The sequence below is a fragment of the Helicoverpa zea genome, chromosome 12, assembly GCF_022581195.2.
Source record: "Helicoverpa zea isolate HzStark_Cry1AcR chromosome 12, ilHelZeax1.1, whole genome shotgun sequence".
NCBI classification, from domain to species: Eukaryota; Metazoa; Arthropoda; class Insecta; order Lepidoptera; family Noctuidae; genus Helicoverpa; species Helicoverpa zea.
This window is the reverse complement of record NC_061463.1, coordinates 7,598,855-7,624,272: the sequence shown is the minus strand read 5'-3', so window position 1 is coordinate 7,624,272 and position 25,418 is coordinate 7,598,855. Positions and strand designations below refer to the sequence as shown.

Genomic DNA, 25,418 nt, shown 5'->3' with positions numbered 1-25,418 from the left:
TTCAATTTTACAAATATGCATTAATTTGTTCCCGCCCGCCATCTTAAATTATGGATTAAGAAAATCGTGCAGAAACAGATGTGCCATAAAACTGGCAGTAGGTAAAATATCAATGAAAACAGACTTCACTTTGTCATGGTATGTTCTTACTTTCAAGAAAAAATAATTAAATTCGCGAAAATTTGTGATAGCCCTCTTAAGAAAAAAAAACATTGTAATTAATATTAAAAACCCTAAAAATAAGTTCCTGGTTTTAATATATTACATGATTTTGCATTCAATTAGATATAAATAAACTTTTTGATATATTACATGATTTTGAATTCACTTAGATATAAACTTTTTGAGTAATGAAAAATGTAGGCAAAATACGAGCGACACTTCTGCAATTAACATCAATGAGGATGACTACATGTCACAATACGTCATCGAGATGTCAACAGACGACATAAGCGGGTAAATTATTTGTAAGGATGTTCTTGTCTATCGCTAGAATATATGTCAATGTGTGGAATAAATGTCACGCCTTATAAAGTCTGTGGCAAAAAGAAAAAATAAATATGTCTGTGGTGGTGTTGTGATTTGAGAGTCTGTATTGTTTTATAACCTAAAATTATTATTATCTGAGGAGGCCGATAACCGCTAAAAGTTTAACTGAAACCGTTGCAAAAAGAAATAAGGAATTAGTTTCACGTAAATAAGTCTATGTATCAAGAAATTTGTTTAAAAATAGCAAGAGTCCATCCGTAATTCGTCACAACGATGGAGTTCCTGGAGGCTATGCCAGTTACCTTCAAAGAAATTACACCAAATTATAATTTACCCGATAAGTGGAAGGAAGTTATTCTAAACACTGGTAATTATAGTTCATTACTATATATTTTTACCCAAAAAAGTTGATATGCATGATTAATTCTACCTTAAGAATTGTGAAAACCGTTAAAAGTGTATAACTCTAACCATTTATTTTAGGTGGTACACATAGCACTTTACAAGACATCAAACTGCCACAAAAAGCCGGTGGATATTGGTACAAAGATTCCAAGAAGGTTTATACTCGAAATCGATTCATATATTGGTAAGTTCTTTAAGTCTGGACATACTTACATTACACATCTTAATAATTTGATTTTAACCTTGGGTTTTGTTGATTGTTTTAAACTTTTTTACAGGCAAACAACATCTGATGCAATAGAGTTGTCTGAAGCTTCCCTGGATATCAATCTGTCATCCTGTAACTTGAGATGTAAAGTAGCTGCAGGCACTCCTCCCCTGAGCAGTATAACTGTGTATGAGAGAAGTGCATCCCGTGACGTGGTTATCCTGGCTGCAACTGTCTCATCCGTACACAGATTAATATTCCCACATCCAGCAACATTAGATAAAAAGGTAAACATCTGATAGCTTTCAGGTACATGAGTAACTTGCTTTATTTAAGATTGTTTTTAATGCAAGGGCTCTTTTCTATCAGTATTTCTTTTTTGTGTGTTCCAATTTTGTAATAAACTTTCTTTATGTGCATTCCAGTCTACATTTGGGTCATTGAGCAGTTCTTCACCTTCTATATTCCATGACATAAGTTCCATAAACAATCCCAGCAACTACTGCATTCTTAATCAATATTCCAATGCAAGTAAGTATTTATTAGCCTTTATTTGATTTGTATGCTTCTAGTGAGAGAGCATGTGACTACAGAGAGATCTTTTTTGTTGTAAGTGGGCTTGAAGTCAAGCAAATTGACACAATTTTGTTGAAATGTAACAAATTGACAAAATATTCCTTAAAGATTCACAGCTTGTATTAATCATTTATTTGAAGATTGCACTAGCCACTACTATGTTCATTCTTTGATATATGTAGATATGTCAATATTACAGTAAGAAACTTCTTTATCTTTATATGGTTTTGCACATTTTAACATCATTATCTTCTAAACTTTGCAGCCACAGGTGTTGCTCACACTTGTGCATCCCTGTTGCGGGATAATGGAGAAGCAGTATTTGCTCTGGCATTCGGCCACGGAGGAGAAGGTGGCCTGCTGTTGGTCAAACTGCCCGTAACTGGATCAGCTGTCACTACACTATTGAAACGAGAGTCGACTGTACCAAGATTTTTGTCAGGCATCACAGGAGCTTTGAGGTAAAGAAAATCCCTTAAGATTATCAACTTATAATTGGACGTAGTTATGCAGAAACGTTCCAACCCACAAGTCACCCGAAATCGAGTTATTGTGATTGAACAACCTAAAATTTAGCATATGGTTATCTAAACTCAATATAATTCAACAATAAAACCTCTAGTACCTTTACTAGTTAGAATAAAAACCAATACAACTGAAACGCGTAAATGCTTATATCTCAAATTCAAGTTTAATTTGAGATATAAGCATTTACGCGTACAGTGGGTTGGAACGTTTCTGCATAACTACGTCCAATTGATGTCTGCAATTTTTCAAGTTAAGCATTAACTACTGTAATTTGTATTTTTCTGTTAGGGGCAAGAGTAGCACAGATGGTGTTGAAACATATGGTGTGGTGTTGACAAGTGGCTTAGCAGTGGCAATATGCGGCGACACGTGCCTCCGAGCGTGGCCTCTAGACGAGGGCGGCGCGCCTATTGCCGTGTCCGCCCCGCTGTCACAGACTTTAGTCAGACCTAAACCACCACGTAAGATACTTTGAATTCTACCATCCTATATTTTTACTTTAGTAACACATCATTTCATCTTATTAGATCCTAAATGATCGTCCATATCTTTGCTGTAAAATATGTAATATTTATTGTTCCAGCTCATGGTCACATGCTACAAAGAACTATTGGATCAGATGGAAGTGTGTTACTGGTAGCATATTTGTCATTCCCTAATGAATGCGAATTTGTGGTCATGAAAATGCACGACGGAGGTTCGGGAGGCGTAAGGTTTTCTCACATCAGCCGTATCTTTGGACCCCAGGTATAGTTTCGTAACTATTTTACACTGAAGCAGTTTTGTGTCCAATTTTACGTCAATAAGTATGCAATTTTTGTTTTAGTTGGACCTCCTTGATTATGCAATTGGTTATGGAGATGGAAGTAATGTGATTTGGGCTTTATGGAGTCAACCAGATGGTGATACAATTATTACAAGTGAGTGTTGAAAGAAGTTTCCATATTATACACAGACATATAAATTATTTTAAGCAATCTTATTACCACGATTGATGAGATCGCGCCTCATATCTGATGTTAAATACTTTATTTTTAACTAGCTGATCCCGCGAACTTCGTATCGTTTAAAGCTTCCCTGGACCTCTACAAACATTTTAAAACCAAAAAAAGACAAATCGGTCCAACTATTCTCGAGTTTTAGTCAGACTAAGAAACAGCAATTCATTTTTATATATAAGACTAGCTGATCCCGCGAACTTCGTATCGTTTAAACCTTCCCTGGACCTCTACAAACATTTTAAAACTAAAATAAGCCAAATCGGTCCAGCCATTCTGGAGTTTTAGTCAGACTAACGAACAGCAATCCATTTTTATATATAAGATATAAGATTAACCACTATGAGGCGAAACATTCACCGTTAAAGATCTACATACATAGGAGAACGTAAGAGTAATATACATGGTTGTGCGTAGGCGTATGCGTGGGCGCGGAGGCGTACTGGCGCGCCGTGGCGACGCGCGAGGCGGCCGCCGCGCTGCCCGCGCTCGGCACTCACCAGCACTACCGCGACCGACTCATGGCGCCCGGCCTCTTCCCGCCCGCCGTCATCAGGAAGGCTCTAGTGGTAACTATAAACTACGGATAATAATAATGGTTCCGAAAAACAAATTAATCTCCAGCGATATGTGGCCGACTATTATTCTAATTAACCAGCGTTATAATGAATTACCGACAAAATATCGAAAACATAAACGACAAAAAATATCAATTTTAACTACAAATATGAGCAGGTACAAATAACTTTTTCTCCTAAAGAAAATTCGATCTTCGAGTAATAAAACTAAAGTTCCGACTAAAATACTGAACTTCCGACAAAATTACTAAGTTACCGACAACAGAGGTTTTGACAAAATAATCATATTTTTACAACTTGCATGAACTGTTATAATTTCTATTGTTGGTTATTAAATTTATTTTTTAACTCTCAATAATAATGAAAATACGCCCCGCAGGGCATCTGAGGCGGATGACGGGGAGTAGCGACCCCGCGGGGCTATATATCCGAGTGCTCCAGCCCCGCAGGGCATCTGAGGCGGATGACGGGGAGTAGCGACCCCGCGGGGCTATATATCCGAGTGCTCCAGGGAGAGTATACTGTCCCCCATCTCCGGCCTGCCGGAGTGAAGCATGACGGGGGATAGGTCTCCCGCCTCTTGGCTTGCCTTCATCGGCCGGTCAGAGTGGAGTCGCTAGAGCAGGGTTAACAGCCCACTCGGAGGGTAGGTGCCTCGTGGTAAGTGGCGAGTGGGCCGGTAATGCTGGACCCACGGGGAGCTCGTGATATGCGTTTAAAGTCCGCCGAGGTATCCTCACCCTTCAGCCGCTCATGTACCTGTTGCCCTCTTGTTGCGATTTAGCGACTGATTCCCGGGGGCCCAGTAAGTGAGTTGGCGAGTCTCCACCTGCCATTTTTACGTGTATTTATTACATTGTTATCGGCAGGTGCCATAGTTCCCGTAGTTTCCCCATTCCTAGTCCACTAGCATCCCATCACAATAGCCCAAGTAGTTTTCATCCATAGTTAGCAATAGTTTAGCACAGAACCGGGGATTGTCCTTGGGTACATTTCTATAGTGTATACAGGGATAATCGTCGGTTTTGTGTCACCATTTCATTAAAGTTGTCTCAAAAGGGCTTCAGCGTGTTGGCTTCGGCCCCACGTTCGCCTCCCAAAAATCCGGGACTCTATAGTCCCGAGGTCTGGTAGAGACATACAAAATAATGAAAATACCTCAACAGTTTGGCACACGCGATCGGGTTCGGGTCGCATTCAACTGTTTTCGTGTGCAAGTTCGAAAGATCCGAGCGCAGTGCGTTTGCAACGACCGACGCTTGCATGTAACGTCTGTTTATGTTAAGAAAATAAATAGTTTTTTGTTGCTTTTGCTTTCGTATTTTCACTAATATAACTATTAAATGTACTAAGGAAACTACTAACTTACTATCTATTAAGGAAACTTAGTATTGTTACGAAATATGGATGAGGTACCCGTGTACCGTTCTGGATCGGAGGAAGAGGAGGGAGCTGGTTCATCAATACCGGTGAAGAAGAATCGTCGAAACAAAAGTTGGGTGTTGATTAAATGCCTACGACATTCGAAGGTTGCCCTTGATTTCTCAGGGTTTCCATCATCAGATCCTGACCTGATGACTATGGGACCAACTGGCAGCTATTCCACGTCGAACAAAAAAAGAATCACGAAAATCGGTTTATAAACCTCGGCGTAATCGATGTACACACATAGAAAAAAATACATTCCGGCCGAATTGAGAACTTCCTCCTTTTTGGGAAGTCGGTTAAAAAAACAGACCGGCCGAATTGAGATTCTCCTCCTTTTTGGGAAATCGATTAACAATATTCTAGGAAACCAAAATCTACTTGGTTTTAGATTAAAGCGTAAATACTACTTTAATTCTAACTTTTCCTGAACCTGAAATAAGTACCGATATCGAAGCATACCCATCATCCTCCGAGCCTTTTCCCAATCATGTTGGGGTCGGCTTCCAGTCTAACCGGATTCAGCTGAGTACCAGTGCTTTACAAGAAGCGACTGCCTATCTGACCTCCTCAACCCAGTAACCCGGGCAACCCGATACCCCTTGGTTAGACTGGTGTCAGACTTACTGGTTTCTGACTACCCGTAACGACTGCCAAGGATGTTCAATGACAGCCGGGACCTACAGTTTAACGTGCCATCCGAAACACAGCCAATGGTGTCTAAGATATACTTAGAAAGTACATACAAACTTAGAAAAGTTGCATTGGTACTTGCCTGACCTGGGATCGAACCCGCGCCCTCGTACTTGAGGTTGGTCCTTTACCCACTAGGCAAGCATACCCATGGTAAATAAAATTCATGATAAATGAAGCAAGTATAAGTTATTATTACAAGTACATTTTTATATTTTTTAAAAGTATTGTTTAACCACTGAGAATAATATTTTCAGTATAATGTTATAGTTAAAATGGCACCAAGTCTATGAAATATGAAAGGTAATTTATGAATTAATAGTAGGCAAGTAAAGATTAAAAAATACAAAGCATAGTTTTCAGTAGAACGTAATTTATACTGGTAGAAAAGTATTATAGCAACAAACAGTGATGTTTATTTTTCGAAGACTTTAGTATCTCATTCGGTCGTTTCGTAATTTTTATTCGGAGAAAAGTAGTCGGAAAGTCAGTATTTTAGTCAGTAGCTTTAGTATTTTGAGTAAGGGCAATTCTTATTTTTTTGTCGGAGCTTTTATTACTAGCCATAAACTACCCTAAATTACTACCTTCCTAACTTCCCAGTATTCTACTTCAAATTTATACAATGGAGAAAGACTAATTTATATATCGGGTGTGTCGTTCATAATCACATTAAATGAAATGCGTTAATATATGTCGATTAACACAAAGATAAAAGAAAAATACGTAAAAATAAAAAAATGATTTTTTCAAACAAAGTAAATGGAATAAAAATGTGCAAAAATTAAAACACCATATAAAAGTCAGTCATTATAGTCGTGGTGGCCTAGTGGGCAAAGAACCAACCTCTCGAGTATGAGGGCGCGGGTTCGATTCCAGGTCAGGCAAGTACCAATGCAACTTTTCTAAGTTTGTATGTACTTTCTAAGTATATCTTAGACACCAATGACTGTGTTTCGGATGGCACGTTAAACTGTAGGTCCCGGCTGTCATAGAACATCCTTGGCAGTCGTTACGGGTAGTCAGAAGCCAGTAAGTCTGACACCAGTCTAACCAAGGGGTATTGGGTTGCCCGGGTAACTGGGTTGAGGAGGTCAGGCAGGGCAGTCGCTCCTTGTAAAGCACTAGTACTCAGCTACATCCGGTTAGACTGGAAGCCGACCCTAACATAGTTTGGGAAAAAGGCTCGGAGGATGATGATGATGATAAAAGTCAGTCATTACAAACAACTGAAATTCTCCCTTGAAAACTGACAGCTGTCAACTGATCAAATCATACGATACTCCTGACTTTATCTCTGCTTTACACATGATGTTGTAAATTATAAAAACGAAAAATGACTCCTGTGGTTAAACCACTGAATGGATTAGGTTATTTTTTTTACAATTCGCCATAGAATATCATAAAGTATATGCGATATGATTTAATGTGATTGTGAATGACACACCCTATATAGGCATTTTTTTATAATTTCAAACTGTTGCTGTTGATTATACAGGGAAAGGTAGGGGCTGCTCATCAAAATTTGATAGTGACTGTAAGATTCAGCCTTTTTCATATTACATTGCAGGCACAATTCCTTTCTTTTACTTTAGATACTTTTAGAGTAGGAATGAGAGTTGCTCACAGACTATTGCCCAGGTTTTCTCAAATAGGGCCTAATTTGATATCGAACCCGCACAGTCGTACGCCTCTGTTTCTGCACATGGTGCACATGCTGGCACGGACGCTTGTCATGTTGCATTCATAATATCTGTAGACTGACTTTGCGTTGTCCCGCGAGCAGCGCGTCGACGCGGGTGTCTCTAAAAGCTCGGTTCGCTACTACCGTGCACTCTGATATTACGTCTGATATGCTTGTGACAATGACACTCGTAGCCTGTTCGGCACGTTGAACATGCAGACCAAGACCCATAGAGCGCCGTCCCCGCACGAGCTTGTGCAGTCTAATTTAGACCTAAGGCTTTTTCATCCTCAGAAGAATAATTTCATGAACTCCATTCCAAATTGTTATCTAGATCTACAATCGCACATGGGGCAGTAACGAGCCGGTGGTCGAGGGCGAGCTTGGAGAGGCGGCGGCTGGCGCCGTGCAGGCGCGGCTACGACACCTCACCGCGCGGACATCGGCGCCCGACCATGCGCATCTCATGCACAAGTATGTCACTCTAGAACGAGAATAAAAGAGGAATCATAGCATAAAATAATAAACTCGAAACACCGACTTCTTAAAGACAGTGTATTGCCTTGGTGCATGTAGCTGGAGCAAGTGACAATTGACAAGTGTTTTGCTCTGGTACATGCGCGAGACGCTGGACCCGCACGTTTTTATGCATGTAGCCTGCGCAACATGTGCAAGCAACTTGCACCATGTAGATGCACCCTTCAGTACTTGTCAAAATATTTTTTTTTTGTGATTATATGCGTCGCCTTCTCTTGGTTATATTTTTCAGCATCAGTTTATTTACAGTTAAAGTTTCTTCTAGATGTTGGTCAGAGTTGTACAGCTGGTGTATGCAGTATATGGAGAGTTTGCAGAAGCCACTCGGACTCATGGTGTCTAAACAAGTAAGTACTCGTTTATCAGATTAACTTGTGGCAATAAGAGTTTAGCCGAGTAAAACTAATTAATAACCTGGTTACGTCCGATAGGAATCTGATGTTGAATGCGGTTGGTGGGGCGCGGTCGTGCGGCGAGCCGGAATATCCCTCATTTGTGAACTGGAGCCACTCGAGAGAATGATGCTGTCGCCAGATGTTTCGCTCTTAGATGGAAATGGTAATTTATAATTGATGATTTTACTTATTTAATCGTATTTATTGTATTATTGTGGATAAGCAAATCGTTGATTGCAATTGATTCTTAAATTTTCGTGGTGCTATATTTTCTGGATTCATGTTTGTCATTACCTTTCTAGCTACCAAGGTACAATAAAAATATGAAGGAGTGGAGTGCGTTGTAGCAGCATTTGTTTTTTTTTTTAACTATATATTATCGCCATTGTAGAGCCGGCACTGAAATGAGTGTGTATGTGCAGGTTGCGTGGGCGAGCTGTCCGGTGACGCGGTGCGCGTGGTGGTGGCGGGCGCGCGCTGGGAGCGCGGCGCGGGCGGCGCGGCGGCCGAGCTGGAGCAGCGCCTGTTCGCCGCCGCCGCGCCGCAGCACCGCCTGCTGCCGCGCCTGCTGCACCTGCTGGCCGCGCCGCAGGACCAGGACACGCCCGCACCCGTGAGTACCAACTAGAACAGCTTCCATAGCGCGGCGGCCGAGCTGGAGCAGCGCCTGTTCGCCGCCGCCGCGCCGCAGCACCGCCTGCTGCCGCGCCTGCTGCACCTGCTGGCCGCGCCGCAGGACCAGGACACGCCCGCACCCGTGAGTACCAACTAGAACAGCTTCCATAGCGCGGCGGCCGAGCTGGAGCAGCGCCTGTTCGCCGCCGCCGCGCCGCAGCACCGCCTGCTGCCGCGCCTGCTGCACCTGCTGGCCGCGCCGCAGGACCAGGACACGCCCGCACCCGTGAGTACCAACTAGAACAGCTTCCATAGCGCGGCGGCCGAGCTGGAGCAGCGCCTGTTCGCCGCCGCCGCGCCGCAGCACCGCCTGCTGCCGCGCCTGCTGCACCTGCTGGCCGCGCCGCAGGACCAGGACACGCCCGCACCCGTGAGTACCAACTAGAACAGCTTCCATAGCGCGGCGGCCGAGCTGGAGCAGCGCCTGTTCGCCGCCGCCGCGCCGCAGCACCGCCTGCTGCCGCGCCTGCTGCACCTGCTGGCCGCGCCGCAGGACCAGGACACGCCCGCACCCGTGAGTACCAACTAGAACAGCTTCCATAGCGCGGCGGCCGAGCTGGAGCAGCGCCTGTTCGCCGCCGCCGCGCCGCAGCACCGCCTGCTGCCGCGCCTGCTGCACCTGCTGGCCGCGCCGCAGGACCAGGACACGCCCGCACCCGTGAGTACCAACTAGAACAGCTTCCATAGCGCGGCGGCCGAGCTGGAGCAGCGCCTGTTCGCCGCCGCCGCGCCGCAGCACCGCCTGCTGCCGCGCCTGCTGCACCTGCTGGCCGCGCCGCAGGACCAGGACACGCCCGCACCCGTGAGTACCAACTAGAACAGCTTCCATAGCGCGGCGGCCGAGCTGGAGCAGCGCCTGTTCGCCGCCGCCGCGCCGCAGCACCGCCTGCTGCCGCGCCTGCTGCACCTGCTGGCCGCGCCGCAGGACCAGGACACGCCCGCACCCGTGAGTACCAACTAGAACAGCTTCCATAGCGCGGCGGCCGAGCTGGAGCAGCGCCTGTTCGCCGCCGCCGCGCCGCAGCACCGCCTGCTGCCGCGCCTGCTGCACCTGCTGGCCGCGCCGCAGGACCAGGACACGCCCGCACCCGTGAGTACCAACTAGAACAGCTTCCATAGCGCGGCGGCCGAGCTGGAGCAGCGCCTGTTCGCCGCCGCCGCGCCGCAGCACCGCCTGCTGCCGCGCCTGCTGCACCTGCTGGCCGCGCCGCAGGACCAGGACACGCCCGCACCCGTGAGTACCAACTAGAACAGCTTCCATAGCGCGGCGGCCGAGCTGGAGCAGCGCCTGTTCGCCGCCGCCGCGCCGCAGCACCGCCTGCTGCCGCGCCTGCTGCACCTGCTGGCCGCGCCGCAGGACCAGGACACGCCCGCACCCGTGAGTACCAACTAGAACAGCTTCCATAGCGCGGCGGCCGAGCTGGAGCAGCGCCTGTTCGCCGCCGCCGCGCCGCAGCACCGCCTGCTGCCGCGCCTGCTGCACCTGCTGGCCGCGCCGCAGGACCAGGACACGCCCGCACCCGTGAGTACCAACTAGAACAGCTTCCATAGCGCGGCGGCCGAGCTGGAGCAGCGCCTGTTCGCCGCCGCCGGCCATCACGCGCGGTCCGCGGCCTAAGTGTAGGGCGAGTGAGTATCTAGCTAGAACAACTTCTATAGCGCGGCTGCCACGAACCTTCGCAACCAGTTTGTCAAAGTTAAAAACGTTTAGAAACTAGGCTAGTTTTTAGCACTGTTTCACGTCAAATATACAAAATAATTTTTCATATAGGTAGATCTTTGAATCTCTCATATAGATTTGAGGATTGAAGGTGCCATGAGTGTACATTTTCACGAAAGCATCAAACTGCTCAAGTGGTTTCAATACTCTTTTCTGTTCTTCAATATCCTGATATATGACTCTCTTCAATATCTCCGGAAACGCTTCAATTTTTTTTTTTTTGGGATGACGGAATGAAGCCCTTGGTCCCTTTTCCTTCATGTTCCTCTCCATAGTGATGTTATGATGAATTATTTACTGTATGGTCTCTAATATATTTTCACGTAATTATCATGTTCCTATGATACAGGCTTTAACACCGCAGCAGATCGATGACCTCACCTCCATTCTAGAACCGATCAAGGATCTTCAAAGCGCCGTACTCGAGTTAAACGACGCACTGAGATTGGACGTGCCAGAAATAGATGCCACTAAAAGTGAGTAATTGTTACTAAAGTATATTATACAGGACAGAATAGGACATGAATTTAAATAATTTATTGATGTCTTTTTTCACAGGTGAAGAGGAAGATACCGGCGAATATGACGGCTTGTTGGCAAGTGATCTGGGTGTGGCTATTGTCACTGAGGCAATTCGACAGATGGCAGAGATGAGGTATGTAAACTTTACATTGTTAAGCACAGTTACTGTACAATTGTATCCAATATCCATGTGGATGATAAGCGTAATATGTGGTAACGCTCCTTCAAACACGACGCTACTTATGCTTTGTATAATACATAAAATAGGTATGTATGTTAGTCTTTAAGGTAGGTATATTATATCTATGGGCCAATGCAGCCTGAAAACAAAGGTATTTGATTTGACATAAATGTTTAACCCACGAACCACACGACAGCTATAATTAATTGAACCTATGATCTGATTCTTCTGATTCTGTGTTAAACTTATTCAAATTCAATTGACAGTTAGGACCCACCAATTTATCGTGTCTTCCGAAACAGAAGAACTCGTCATGACTGCCTTATTGTGTAGTAATGCGAGTGTGCCCTGTGCAGATGTCGCGTGGTGCGCGGCGCGGTGTGCGCGCTGGGCGCGTGGCGCGGCGCGGGCGGCGTGCCGGGCGCGGGCCACTGCGCCGTGCACTGGCAGGCCTACCGCGCGCTGCTGTGGCTGCGCGCCGCCACGCTCGCGCCGCAGTCAGTATACAATAATAAACACGCTAATTACTACCCTTTAATGACCCTAGCTTTTTTTATTTCATACACTTGTCCACTGTTACTAGTTTCGAAAAGGCTTTTATAGAACTACATATTTGAAAAAAAAATTGTTTGAGTTTACTAAACAAGGTCTTTGGCGTCATCAAGGAAGCTAATGTAATCGTGTAGGTAGTGAATAATTCCTTGATATATCTGCTAACTCGTTCATTGCTTTTGTAAAACACTATAAAGATTTAAAAATTATAACACTATACAGTTTCAGCTAGATCCAGTTTCAGTTCTTAATTTTCAAGTCTTCTCAACTTCATCAAAACGCCAACAAGTTTATACTAAACGAAACCTAACATCAATTTGATTCTTATTACTACATACACAGGGCGGCGGGTCCTTCAGAAGCATTCCGGCTAAAGCTGAGCGCTTTAGGCGCGGAGGCCGGAGCCGAGGGCGGCGGCGCGGGGTGGGCGGGGGGTGCAGTGTGTGCGTATGTCCGCGCGGCGGGCGGCAGGCGCGCGAGAGACCACCTGGCCAAAGCACGTGCTCCCACCACCTGGCATCAAGCGCTGCCGCTGCTCGCGTACCATCTCGCGCATCAACTGTATCCTTTTACTCATCGATATGAAACATTCCTTAAAATTATACCGTCATGCCACAAAAACTTTTGAATACTACTAAGTTTGAAATAAGGTCCGTTTTGCAGCCTCACTTTTTTAGACAAGAGTTTAACAGATGTTTAAGTTTTTGTAGTAAACGGGTATTCTAACGAACTTCAAAATACTTGGCGTAAAAACTATACTTCCTTTCCTTATGCTTCAATTATGTCTGTATTTTGAAATATATACACTGCACTTACATATTAGTATACATTCAAGCATTACTACCACAGTCTCTCTTAAGTTATCATTCTGTTTTCGTAAATTGTGTGTCAAACTACTTTCCTGAACGAGAATACAGATGGGCAGTTAGTGGCGGTTTCGAGTTCAGTTGGTGGCTAGCCACTATTGATCAGCCTCGTCTAGTACAGAAGTACGTCACAATGCTTGAGCCGTGGTGCGAATGGAACGCTTGCTCACGTACGTGAAAAAATATTTAGTTACAGAAAGTACGAAAACTGCTCGTCATTATGTAATGTTAAACCAAAGCCACTTTATTATAAAACGTGATCTTAACCGATGGTTTAAACCAAGTAACTTTATTCGAGATGATGGTTTAAACCTAGTGCTAAAGCAGGTACTTTTTTGAGATCACAGTTTATTAATTCCAATTTGCGTGGCGGTTCAAAAGAACGTGTTCCAAATTGTACATAATATTTTATCCAAAACTGCATAGAATAATCTTTTTGTTTTCAGGCCAATTTATTCTCGGTCTAGCACTGTTAGACCTAGACGACGCTGAGAACGCATACACTGCGTTCTGTAAAGCGGCTAAAGGTGTGAGCACAGAACCTTTCTTGCGTCAATTAGTGGCCGCGCCCGACGCCCGGCTCACGCAGCACCAAGCTCTTGTACTCTATTATATGAAGGTATAGTGCTAAAACATAACTATAGTCATCATCAACCTTCTTGTTTACCTACTTGCTGGGCACAAGAAACAGAGAAGGAAACTTTATGTTTCCTACCTATATATCGGGTGTGTCGTTCACAATTATTACACTAAATGAAATGCGCAAATAAAATGTGCGAAAATTAGAACACCATATAAAAGTCAGTCATTACAACCAACTTAAATTCTCTAGACCTGGTTATTTTCTGAATTCAGGTGATAAAACTGTTTGAGATACACGATGCGGGCGCATGCGTTGTTCGACTAGCAGAAACAGCCATCAGCATTGCCGATAAGGACGATCCTAACCTGGTGAGTATTCATTTACTATTACTGTCTTCAAAATAACATACATGCGGCAGTTGTAGCCTTCTTCTGCTTTTCGTATCGTTGCTAAATTAAAATATCTCATATCGAAAGTACATAAGTGTATTTTTGCTTTGCAATGACTCCGCCCATCTAATGGACGCTAGCTTGAGATGTTTCGCCCACTATTATAATAATCAATTTTTATTCAGATAAAACAATCCATTATTGTTAGTCAAGACATAAACAGCTTATAATCTAGTATTAGTACATATACATTTAGCAACACATTAATTAACAATTTTATAAAATCATGTCATAACAAATACACAAAATACAATTCATTAAAACGTACACAACTCAACACTACTTCTGGGCACGGTTTGTAGACAACACTTGCGTCTTTGTCCAGTGTTTTAATATGAGGCCATCAGTCTGATCTGCCACAGTCCTCAAAAGACTGTTAGCGCTGCCCCGCACCCGACACATCAGGGATGCGATTCTCTTTCGGATTATATCGTGAAAGTCATCAGTGACCCAGTGCCCCAGATATTTAAAAGAAGTAACCCACTCTAAAGCAGTCCCTACAAGTGTAATAGGTGGTACATCATAGCTTTTAGTGCCTGCCTTGAACAGCAGACACTCGCTCTTCTTTGCATTATATCTAAGTCCATGGGCCTCCGCATAACGCTCACACACCGACAATAGCGTTTTGAGAGCGCTGATCGATGGAGCCAGCAGCACCATGTCGTCGGCGTAACTGATATTGTTGACAAGTGTTCCGTCAATCGAAAAACCCACCATAGTGCCGCTGAGCTCACGAACCAGCCGATCCACATACAGACAGAAGAGTTTTGGTGACGTAAGGCCGCCCTGCCTCACTCCACACTCCAGCCCGTACGGATCGGATAGCGCACCTGCCCACCTAACCATATTGGTTTGATGACCGTACCAAAACTTAAACAACTCAATCAATTCACCTGGTAGCGTTGTTTCTTCATACATCTTCTTCCACAATACACCATAGGACACCAGATCGAAGGCTTTAGATAAGTCTAGAAAACATGCATACACAGGGGTTTTCCTGTCCGTATAGTATCGAACAGTGTGCTTGAGACAAAGAACAGCTTGTTCAGTTGACAGACCAGTTCTGAATCCAAACTGAGCGTCGTGAAGCGACAGATGTTTATCTAACTGTCTGTCCAGCACACTGTCCAACACCTTCGCCATTACCGTAGCCAACGATATGGGCCTATAGTTATTTATGTCCGAAGAGTCCCCGGTGCGATTCTTAATGATGGGTACCACCAAAGTCTTCATTAAGTCGGGTGGAAGGTAGGTATGCGAGAGACACAAATTGAAGAACAACGCCAAAACTGGGCATATGTACACCCGCATTTTGTAAATGCTCAATGCTTAGAAAATCATGCCCAGGTGACTTTCCACGCTTCATGTCTCTCAATACTGCCACTATTTCCTTAGATGAAACCCTTAACAATGATTTCATTGCGGGCTCCCTATCTGTCGAGACTTCACCCATTTCACCTAACGGGGACTTCACAACAAAGTGATTTTTAAATAAGTTTGAAATTGCTGCAGGCTCGCTAACACCCTCAACACTTGCAGGAAGGCTCGACCTGCTATTTAGTTGGTTGGTATGCTTCCAAAACTTACTAAATTCTTTTTTATCGTGGCAGGAAGCTATAATATTCATTTTAATTTGTTCCCTATTTTCCTGGCACCACTTCAGTTTACTTTTAAAAACTCGTTTCGTTTCTTTCATAATATCATATACAGTGCCATTTTTAGGTTCACCGCAAAACACCCAATTCTGGAAAGTCCGTCGAGCCTCCAAATGCGCCTGACGAACATATTTGTTCCAGCCTATTACTGGTTGTCTTTTGTTATTTTTCGGCCCAGAGTAGGTAACACGTGATGATTCACTTAATATGTTAACAATTTGACTATATATTTTATCAATAACGCATCTATGATTCACGATTGTACACAATGTGTCACTACAGTTTTTAAAATCAGGAGGGAAATCAATATTTCTCAGTCTTGTCGTACATATTTTTTTATACATGTCAATTTGTGTCAAATCCCTTTCACCCCATACAATTTTATTACGTTCGCTATCATGACATCTAGTCTTGGCTTTAAGTACACTCAAGTTACAGGTCACTTGTAAAGGAATATGGTCTGACCAATAAACATTATGTAATATCTTAACGTTAGCTACGGAAGTCCACGCCGCTTCAGGTACCAAACAATGGTCTAACCAACTATGAGATCCATAAATGTCACTTACGTAAGTATATGAGTCCGATGAAAGTCCTAAAATTTCAACATCAGCACAGCGCCACTTCTGTTCAACACAAAAGTCAAACAGTTTATCGCCAAACCGCTCGCCGGGTTGCGCATTATAGTCACCCAACATGAACACAAAGTCTACGTTGGACTCCTCTACTATCGCCGCCATTTCACCCAAACACTCTGTAAACTCGGCAAGATTGTCAGCCGAGTCCGTTGGCATGTACACCGAAAACACTAATATCGATCTGTCCAGACACGACACTTTGATCGCCGCTATACGCGCACTTTCACATTGTACGACCGTAACTGCTTGGAATAAGTTTTTACGCCAAAGTAAAGCGACACCTCCGTAGGGCCTTCCACGCAATACACCGGCGCCTCCATGGCGCGTGTCTATGGCAGATTTTCCCGTAGCCTCGAAATCCACATCGATCGTGCCCAGGAACGATATATCTTGCGGCTGCAACCATGTTTCCTGTAAGGCAACTATTGCCGCAACACTTATTACACGCATCACAATTTATCCATATAGAAACCTTGCAAAAGATTGCCTCAAGTTGCTCCATGTACATACGACATCACATCAACCTACCTCAATCAGTCTTCAATAGATTTTTAACCTTATCACAATAGTGGAAGGTAATGTTCGATTGATAAAATTTGAGAAATTCGGGTAGGTTGACCTACTAACGTCGGAAAGTGTGTAGTAAACTCTTATGTGTTTCGTAGGCGATGTTCCAGTGGGTGGTGTTCAAGTGGCACCTGGCGGGCGGACGCACGGCGCGGGCGCTGAGCGCGGCGGCCGCCAGCCCCGCGCCCCACGCCCGCCACGCCGCCGCCGCCACGCTGCTCACCACGCTCGGTAAATACAACACGTACACTAATTAACTTTAGAATAAAATGGAAATTCCTTGGCATTCCTAGTAAATGCGAGAGGCGGTTGTAAGGAAAAAAAAATCGCATTTTTCATCCATTCAAAATTCTTGCAAACTATGAGCCGTAATGCGGCAACTGACCTTCAGAGATCTATCAAACAGAGAGCGGTCACGCGATCAAGCGTTCAAGCGGTCAGTTTTGCGTTCTAGGTCCACGCCTACTTCTATTTGACCGACGCGGTCAGAATGCCTCCTGTGTGAGTATATCTATATAACGTAATATGACACAAACAACGCTAAACTGACCGCTTGAATGCCGCTCCCTGTCTGATAGATCCCTAAGTTTAACTGTACAGTTGAACCGTTTACCATGCTACACTTTTTTACTCTAGCATCTCGTCGCGAGCTAGGCGCACTAGTATCATGCGCGGCGCTGGCGGGCGACGCGGAGCGCGCGGCGGCGGCTCGCGCCAAGCTGCACGACGCTCACGCACACAACCCCTACTACGACTTCCTGTATGCGCTGCACGTGTCCCGACACCATTATAGGAAAGGTAAACTTGTGTTTTAAATTAACGATATCGTCTATTTAGGTATTTTGGGAAGAGGAACGCCTTGAACATGGTCCCGCCTTATTATAAAATATGGTCTTAAAAAGTACCGGGTTTATTACTAGGTTTAGAACATCAACTTTGATCGAGACAATGGTTTACCCAATTCTAAAGCCGGTACTTTTTAAGGACCGTTTTATGATCAGTCGTGGTGGCTCGAGTATGAGGGTGTGGGACCGATTCCAAGTCAGGCAAGTCCCAATGTAACTTTTCTAAGTTTGTATGTATTTTCTAAGTACATATATCTTGGACACCAATGGTTGATAAAAAGGGGAAGGAAAACGTCTTGAGGAAACCTGGACTATATAGTCTGAAATCACCAACCCACATATAGCAAGCGTGGTGATTAATGCTCGATCCTTCGCCGTGTGAGAGGAGGTCTGTGCCCAGCAGTGGGATGATAAAAAAGGCTACGGTAACGTTTTATGATAAAGTGTGATAATTTCCGTTAAAAAAATCCTGAGTGAAACAGTGTTTACAATTAGATTCTATCTCTTTAGCGGCTGCGGTGATGTACGAGCGCGCGGCTCGCTGCGGCGCGGAGCGGTCGGAGGGCGCGGCGGCGGTGCGGCGGCGCTGCCTGGGCGCCGCGCTCACGTGCCTGCGCCTCGCGCAGCCCGACCACGCCTTCCTCGCCAGGCCTGCCGCTGCGGGGAAGCATCTCCAGGTAACTACCTATCAGTGGCGAAGGGTGGTTTAATGAAATAGGGAAGCCGTAGCAAAAAAAACTGGGGGGGGGGGAGTACTCAGGGATGGGGGGGAGAGGTAATGGAGGTAATTTCTCAGTCCACCTTTTAGCACTGACTGAGAGACTGATAGTTTGAACATGTTTTCTCGAGGAATTCGGCAGATTATTAATATCTATAAAACTTTATTATCTTTAGTTAGGTATATTAACTACTAGAATCTGCGAAAATTTGGCACTAGAAACAATACATTTTAAGTATTTAATTTACAACGGCCTGTTAGCCATTGATATTTATCGTAGGTATATGTTTTATAAATCCGTCAGGACGTTAGTAATTTTAATATTGACGTATTATTGGTAGGTAATTCACCCGAGCGGCGTGCCCGAGTTTTATTACGTTTTTATTTTCAAGACATTTTCAAGACTTAACCTTGAAAAATAAGTTCCTTCCTAAAGTTAATAATCTGTCGGAAAACAGTCTAATGCGATAAATGCTATCATAGTTAAGTTTTAAAAGAAGGTACACTAAAAAGAAACCTGATGCAAACTGTCTACGTATCAAAATAAATAACTCATTTCAACGTAGGTCTCTCTATTTTCACTACACACACTGTACTCGCACTGAGTACCAGGTCACAGTGCGATCGCGGGTAAAAATTATAAATAGGCATGATGACAAATTTTTAAATTCCTTTGTATGATGTAGGTATACGTCTATTTTATATGAAAAATTATTAATTTTAAGAAAATGCGAAGATTTTTTATCAAATAATTGCATTTTTCTCTGTCCACTTTGAATCCGGCGCGAAAACGCTTGTCAGTGTCATGTCGTCACTTGTGACGTCACGACTGAAATTACAAGACGCAAGTAAACAACGCTCGTGCAATAATTAAGTTTTTTGTGTTATTAAATATGAATTCGAAAGGGCATAGGTGTTGTGGGGTCCCCCAGTGTAAGAACACATCCAAAACAACTCCTGATAAGTTATTTGTGTACGTTCCTCACAATAAAAAAATACGAAACAAGTGGCTTAAACTTGCAAGGCGAGATTCAAAAGCAATATTGCCCAGGGTACAACTTTATTTTTGTGAAGATCACTTTCATGTAAGTTATTACGTAGTTCTCTAGATTCTAGCATAGTTTATAATGTAAATAACTATTTCGAGGTTAGGTTTCATCTCTCATTGTTTTTTAATTAAACTAGTATACTTACATGGAAGTTTTAACATTTCTAAATTCAGCTGAACAAAAATATTTATTTGATGCCAAAAACTTTCCCAGCATTATGATATCAATTCTAGGCAAATTAACGCTGTTTGCCTTGATAAATCCGGGCTCCATAACTCGTGTTATAAACAATTAATTAATTAAAAACAAAGATCGCAGTGGAAGTTCACAAGAACGAAATGTGACGTTCGCGCGCTTTCGCGCGAGTTGTTTTGAGAAATGACGTCACGAGCTCTGATTGGTGTTCAAGATATCATGGCGGATTGCCTTATTTCGTAATTTTATTTTATAAAAATACATATCAATCACATTATTAATAAAGAAAACAATGCGCGTTTTATATTCCAAGCTTCAAGTTTAATTTAATAAATATATTATTTTAATGATTTTTGATTACTGTCATCATACCTATTCCCAAGTAGGGTGATTAAATCGCGGAGAATCTTAACACCGCGATTCAGGATTTGCATAAAAATGCACAACGCCATCTATGTTGACATAATGTAACTAAAACACTTAAACTAACATAAAATATTGTACACACACGAACTATGTTATTTCCAAATGATACACACACTAATAAATTCAATGAAGTAATACAAAGAACAAATTGTTAATGGTATTATCTAAAACAAAATAAGAACAATGAGAGTGAATTTGTCTGATTTGTTTGTTTACATGTTTGAGAGCTCTAAGTGCTGTCACTCGCGCGTAGACAGATATAGCTACTCTACTCTTGACGCGTTCTTTCTCGTTCACTCGCGAGTTTTGATTGGCTGGAAGCCGCTCCGTGAGCCGGCTTACCGCTCGCCCATATTTTGCGAACATCGCGCGGCGCGGCGTGGATGACGTCACGCAAGCGTAGTTTTGTATGGAGGAGGAAGCCGCGGCTTGTTTAGTAGGAGCAAAATGTTTCAAGTAATTTATAGACAATTTTTTTACGGTGGTAGGCGTTTTGTTATACCTACATATTTAAATTGTGTGGTTTAAATGATTATATTAATTATACCTATATTATAACTTATACCTATGCTTCTTTCTTGAAATTCGAAAGGGAAGCCGATGGGAATCGGCTTATAAGGACGCCTCGCCACTGCTACCTATACTCCTCAAACATTTTGTTGTCATCAGGGATTGCACATGTCGCTGCGCAGAAACTAATGCTAGGTATCAGACGGTGGCGGTAGTGGGGCAAGTCCGCTCATGTGTTAGACTTGTTATTGTAATGACATCGAGTTAGCGGTAACTGTACGAGCTTTTTGTTTATTGCGTTTTTGTCTAAGATCCATTCTGCAAATCAAAATGTGTACTGTATTTTTATTTGCAAAGAAAGGAAGGCAATTTATTTCATACATATTCATAAGACAGATCCCGAAAAAAATACACACACTACATATACAGATAGAGTTACGCACTAGTAACCATATCCTTTTCGTACATATGATAAACTCTCATCGTCTATATTTTTGACAGGTCATAGGCCCAGAGGAATTAGCTGCAGAGCTTCGCGAGGAAGATCCTGATTCTTTGGACCCCATACAACAAGCATTACTCAGTAAGATTTAGTTTTGTCGATACGTATTTTGCAACAGTGATACGAATCAAATATAAATCTATAATCATACAATTCATGTTAATTTCTTGTAGGAGGAGATAATATCGATTTTGATGCGTTATATCCAAAATTGAAAGACGCAAATCCAGAGACACTACTAGCAGTATTAAAGAGAACAATCAGTACTGGACAGTTCCTCCCTCACTGGTTTCTGCAAACATATATGGTAAGCTAATAATCGTAATTTATTTCAATCCAGTTTACTATAAAGCACTTGGCTTCGGCCCGTGCCATTTCGACCCACACATAGATGTGAGATATTTTATAAAAAATAACGAGAAATAATAATAAAAACATATGGTAGAACTGAACGGACCCTTAGTAACCGCTCTCTTTGTACGATTTTTATATCAAAGCGGACAATAGCTCGTAAACATCTCCAAGATCGGAATCTTATACTGTGAATATTTGCGCACAACAAGAAAATTCTAATCGTATACAAGTAAAAAAACCAGATGAGCTACGAACGGTACTCCTCCGTTTTGGAAATATGTCCATCAGGATTGAGGAGCCAGTTTTTGTATCTTAATGAAATTTTGTACTTATTTAGTAGTACGTTAAAAAGTATTGTAGGCTCAATCTTGGAATTTGTAGTATAATAGTTCAAAAGTTATATGAACACAAAGGTGGCTCCTCAATCTAAATATTTGGACTGAGGAGCCACGTTGGAACACAGAAAGTATACGATGTACATTCTTGAAAATTTTGTATGATTTAGTAGTAATTGAGCGCAATGCGTACTAAAAATTGAACTCCAGTACCTTTAATATTTAAGAAGATACAATACTTTTAATGTGGCACCTTAACCCATACGATGAAAGTGTGAATTCCCATGAATCGTAAGTGGCAAATTCAAATTACACCCCATAAACATTTAGTAGTAAGTGTGTCTGAATTTGTAGTACATAAACAAAGTAGTAAAATTGAGTGAATTTTGTAAAAATACGTATTTTAAGTGGCTCCTCAATCCTGACGTTTCTGAAACGAGAAAATGCTTGGGTTACCTGAAATCGGAATGGAATTAAAAAAATAAAGACACTAACATTTAGTATAAATTTCTACTAAATATACATGCACAAATGAAAATTGTATGTATTCAATATCTGATAAAAAATCATCTTTTCCATTTTCCTTAGGACGTCGCCATTAAGGGTGACCATGTAATGTGAATAAAAATCAGGATAAATAGGTAGTTCTTAGCTTTGACGCCAATTTTTTATGAAACCTCTGTAGACAAACGCATTTATGGCTATTCCGCCTCGTGAATGACAAAATTTTATTAAATACAAAAGTATTTAATAACCTTACTTAATAAAGTATTTAATAAACTTGCTTTGCCATTCAACATTGCTGGAGCGATGTAATGTTCCAAATTCAAAAAACGCGCCTGCAATGGTTTTTTTTTTTGCCCTTAGGGCAGGCTAAAATGTTACGACCGTACTGCCTAGTATTTCGTAGTGGTAATGGATTTGATTTTCATTGTCCATAAATTCGATACTACGCATTTTTTTTAATAATGACAGCATTACATATGAAACAGATATTCGCCTTTATCTGTCGCCCTACCTATTTATCCTGATTTTTATTCACATTACATGGTCACCCTTAATAGCGACGTCCTAAGGAAAATGGAAAAGATGATTTTTTATCAGATATTGAATACATACAATTTTCATTTGTGCATGTATATTTAGTAGAAATTTATACTAAATGTTAGTGTCTTTATTTTTTTAATTCCATTCCGATTTCAGGTAACCCAAGCATTTTCTCGTTTCAGAAACGTCAGGATTGAGGAGCCACTTAAAATACGTATTTTTACAAAATTCACTCAATTTTACTACTTTGTTTATGTACTACAAATTCAGACACACTTACTACTAAATGTTTATGGGGTGTAATTTGAATTTGCCACTTACGATTCATGGGAATTCACACTTTCATCGTATGGGTTAAGGTGCCACATTAAAAGTATTGTATCTTCTTAAATATTAAAGGTACTGGAGTTCAATTTTTAGTACGCATTGCGCTCAATTACTACTAAATCATACAAAATTTTCAAGAATGTACATCGTATACTTTCTGTGTTCCAACGTGGCTCCTCAGTCCAAATATTTAGATTGAGGAGCCACCTTTGCGTTCATATAACTTTTGAACTATTATACTACAAATTCCAAGATTGAGCCTACAATACTTTTTAACGTACTACTAAATAAGTACAAAATTTCATTAAGATACAAAAACTGGCTCCTCAATCCTGATGGACATTTTGGAAATCACGGCTAGCCCGCCGAACTTCTTTTGTTTTTCATCGAATCTACTAGACTTGCTCACTCTGCTTTGTATCACTTGTGTGTGTGCTGTTTTAAGCAGCAAAGCCAACATGTTTGAGCTGTACTGTACCGTTACAGCCTTTTTATCGTCCCACTGCTGGGCTCAGGCCTCCTCTCACATGGAAAAGGATTGAGCATTAATCACCACGCTTGCTCAATGCGGGTTGGTGATTTCAGACTATATAGGTAGTCCAGGTTTCCTATATACTTAGAAAGTACATACAATCTTGAAAAGTTGCATTGGTACTTGCCTGAACTGGAATCGAACTCACACCCTCATACTTGAGAGGTTGGTTCTTTACTCACTATAGTCTGTTTTTTAATCTCGTAGACTAAATTGACACTTGCAAAGTGTCAAACTTACAAATAATGTTGCTAGCTCTCTACATACGACTGTACGACGTGCTACAAACTGCCAGGGATATCTGACCATGCAAAGCCATGCGTAATCATCAAGGATAAGCCCATTATTTCATGATGACTTATTGTAAAAAAACGATACTTGATTCGTAGACTAAATTGACACTTGCAAAGTGTCAAACTTACAAATAATGTTGCTAGCTCTCTACATACGGCTGTACGACGTGCTACAAACTGCCAGGGATATCTGACCATGCAAAGCCATGCGTAATCATCAAGGATAAGCCCATTATTTCATGATGACTTATTGTAAAAAAACGATAGATACTTGATATTATTAGCGCTAAGTTTCAGTTGTGCCACATCACTATTTAAGAATTTGCAATAAACTGACAACACTCGTAATGTCAGTTTAGTCTTCGAGATCAAAAAACAGACTATAGGCCACTACGACTTCTGATGATGATGAGCTTCTGAAGTGAAAACTGTATTGATGCCAGTAACCATATTCCGTGTTTTTCTATGGTACTTTAGGAGGCGGACGCCGCCGGCTGCGTCCGCGCTCTACTGAGTGGAGGTCGCGCGGCCGAGGCGGGCGTGCAGTGCTGCGCCGCACTGCGCCGCGCGCTGCACGTGCTGCTGCCGCACTGCCCCGCAGCACCCCGTGCAGCGCCCCTCGCACTCGCAGACCTCCTGCTCGCCGAGCTTGCACACCATACCGCAGATCCTTACGTACAACAGGTATTCTACCCATTCATAAAATAAAATAGCCATTTATACTACTACATACAGTGTCGTGCCTAATCACATTAAATTATATACGTTAATATACTGGTAAATATATGTCGATCAGCACAAAGAAAAAAATAAAATACGTAAAAATAAAAAAATGAATTTTTCGAGCAAAGTAAATAGAATAAAAATTTGCGAGAATTAGAACACCAGAAATTCTCCCTTGAAAACATTCGATACTCTTAACTTTAACTCTGTTTTGCACATGATGTTGTAAATTATGAAAACGAAAAATGACACCTGTGGCTAAACCACTGAATGGATTAGGTTATTTTTTTTTTAATTGCCATAGAATATATAAAGTATATGTGATAGGATTCAAAGTCATTTATCAATAAATGTAATTTTTTTCAGGTTTACAATGATCTTGATGGGTTAGTGAAGGAGTACACTAAAGTAGTTATACGGGTTTCTGAAGATATGAAGCTAGCTCGATTGGAACACGCAGTGAACTAGGATAATTGTTATTTAAATAAGAAATGCTTTTTTATAACCAACTCGTTTTATTAAATAAATAAATAATTATAAAACATGGAATTAATCTGACACCTCTTCTTACCATCCTAGAATTAATTTATTTAGCATACACCATCACAAAATTATATTTACTGACCAGTTATACCTTT

General features: G+C 42.2%; 1 protein-coding gene across 1 annotated transcript; it reads left to right on the top strand.

Moving 5' to 3' along the window:
- Positions 1–554: 554 nt before the first annotated feature.
- LOC124634962 (nuclear pore complex protein Nup160) lies at positions 555–25,322 on the top strand. Its single transcript, XM_047170665.1, has 27 exons — positions 555–856; positions 973–1,078; positions 1,173–1,389; positions 1,528–1,633; positions 1,944–2,139; positions 2,495–2,667; positions 2,790–2,953; positions 3,033–3,126; positions 3,622–3,773; positions 7,919–8,058; positions 8,387–8,468; positions 8,553–8,679; positions 8,939–9,129; positions 11,261–11,387; positions 11,470–11,566; positions 11,971–12,111; positions 12,509–12,727; positions 13,084–13,202; positions 13,479–13,651; positions 13,888–13,983; positions 17,023–17,155; positions 17,561–17,722; positions 18,280–18,446; positions 21,169–21,250; positions 21,343–21,476; positions 24,535–24,741; positions 25,147–25,322. Exons 1-27 carry the CDS (start codon positions 763–765, stop codon positions 25,246–25,248), a joined length of 3,801 nt encoding a protein of 1,266 aa, XP_047026621.1. The 5' UTR covers positions 555–762; the 3' UTR covers positions 25,249–25,322.
- The last annotated feature ends 96 nt before the right edge of the window (positions 25,323–25,418 follow it).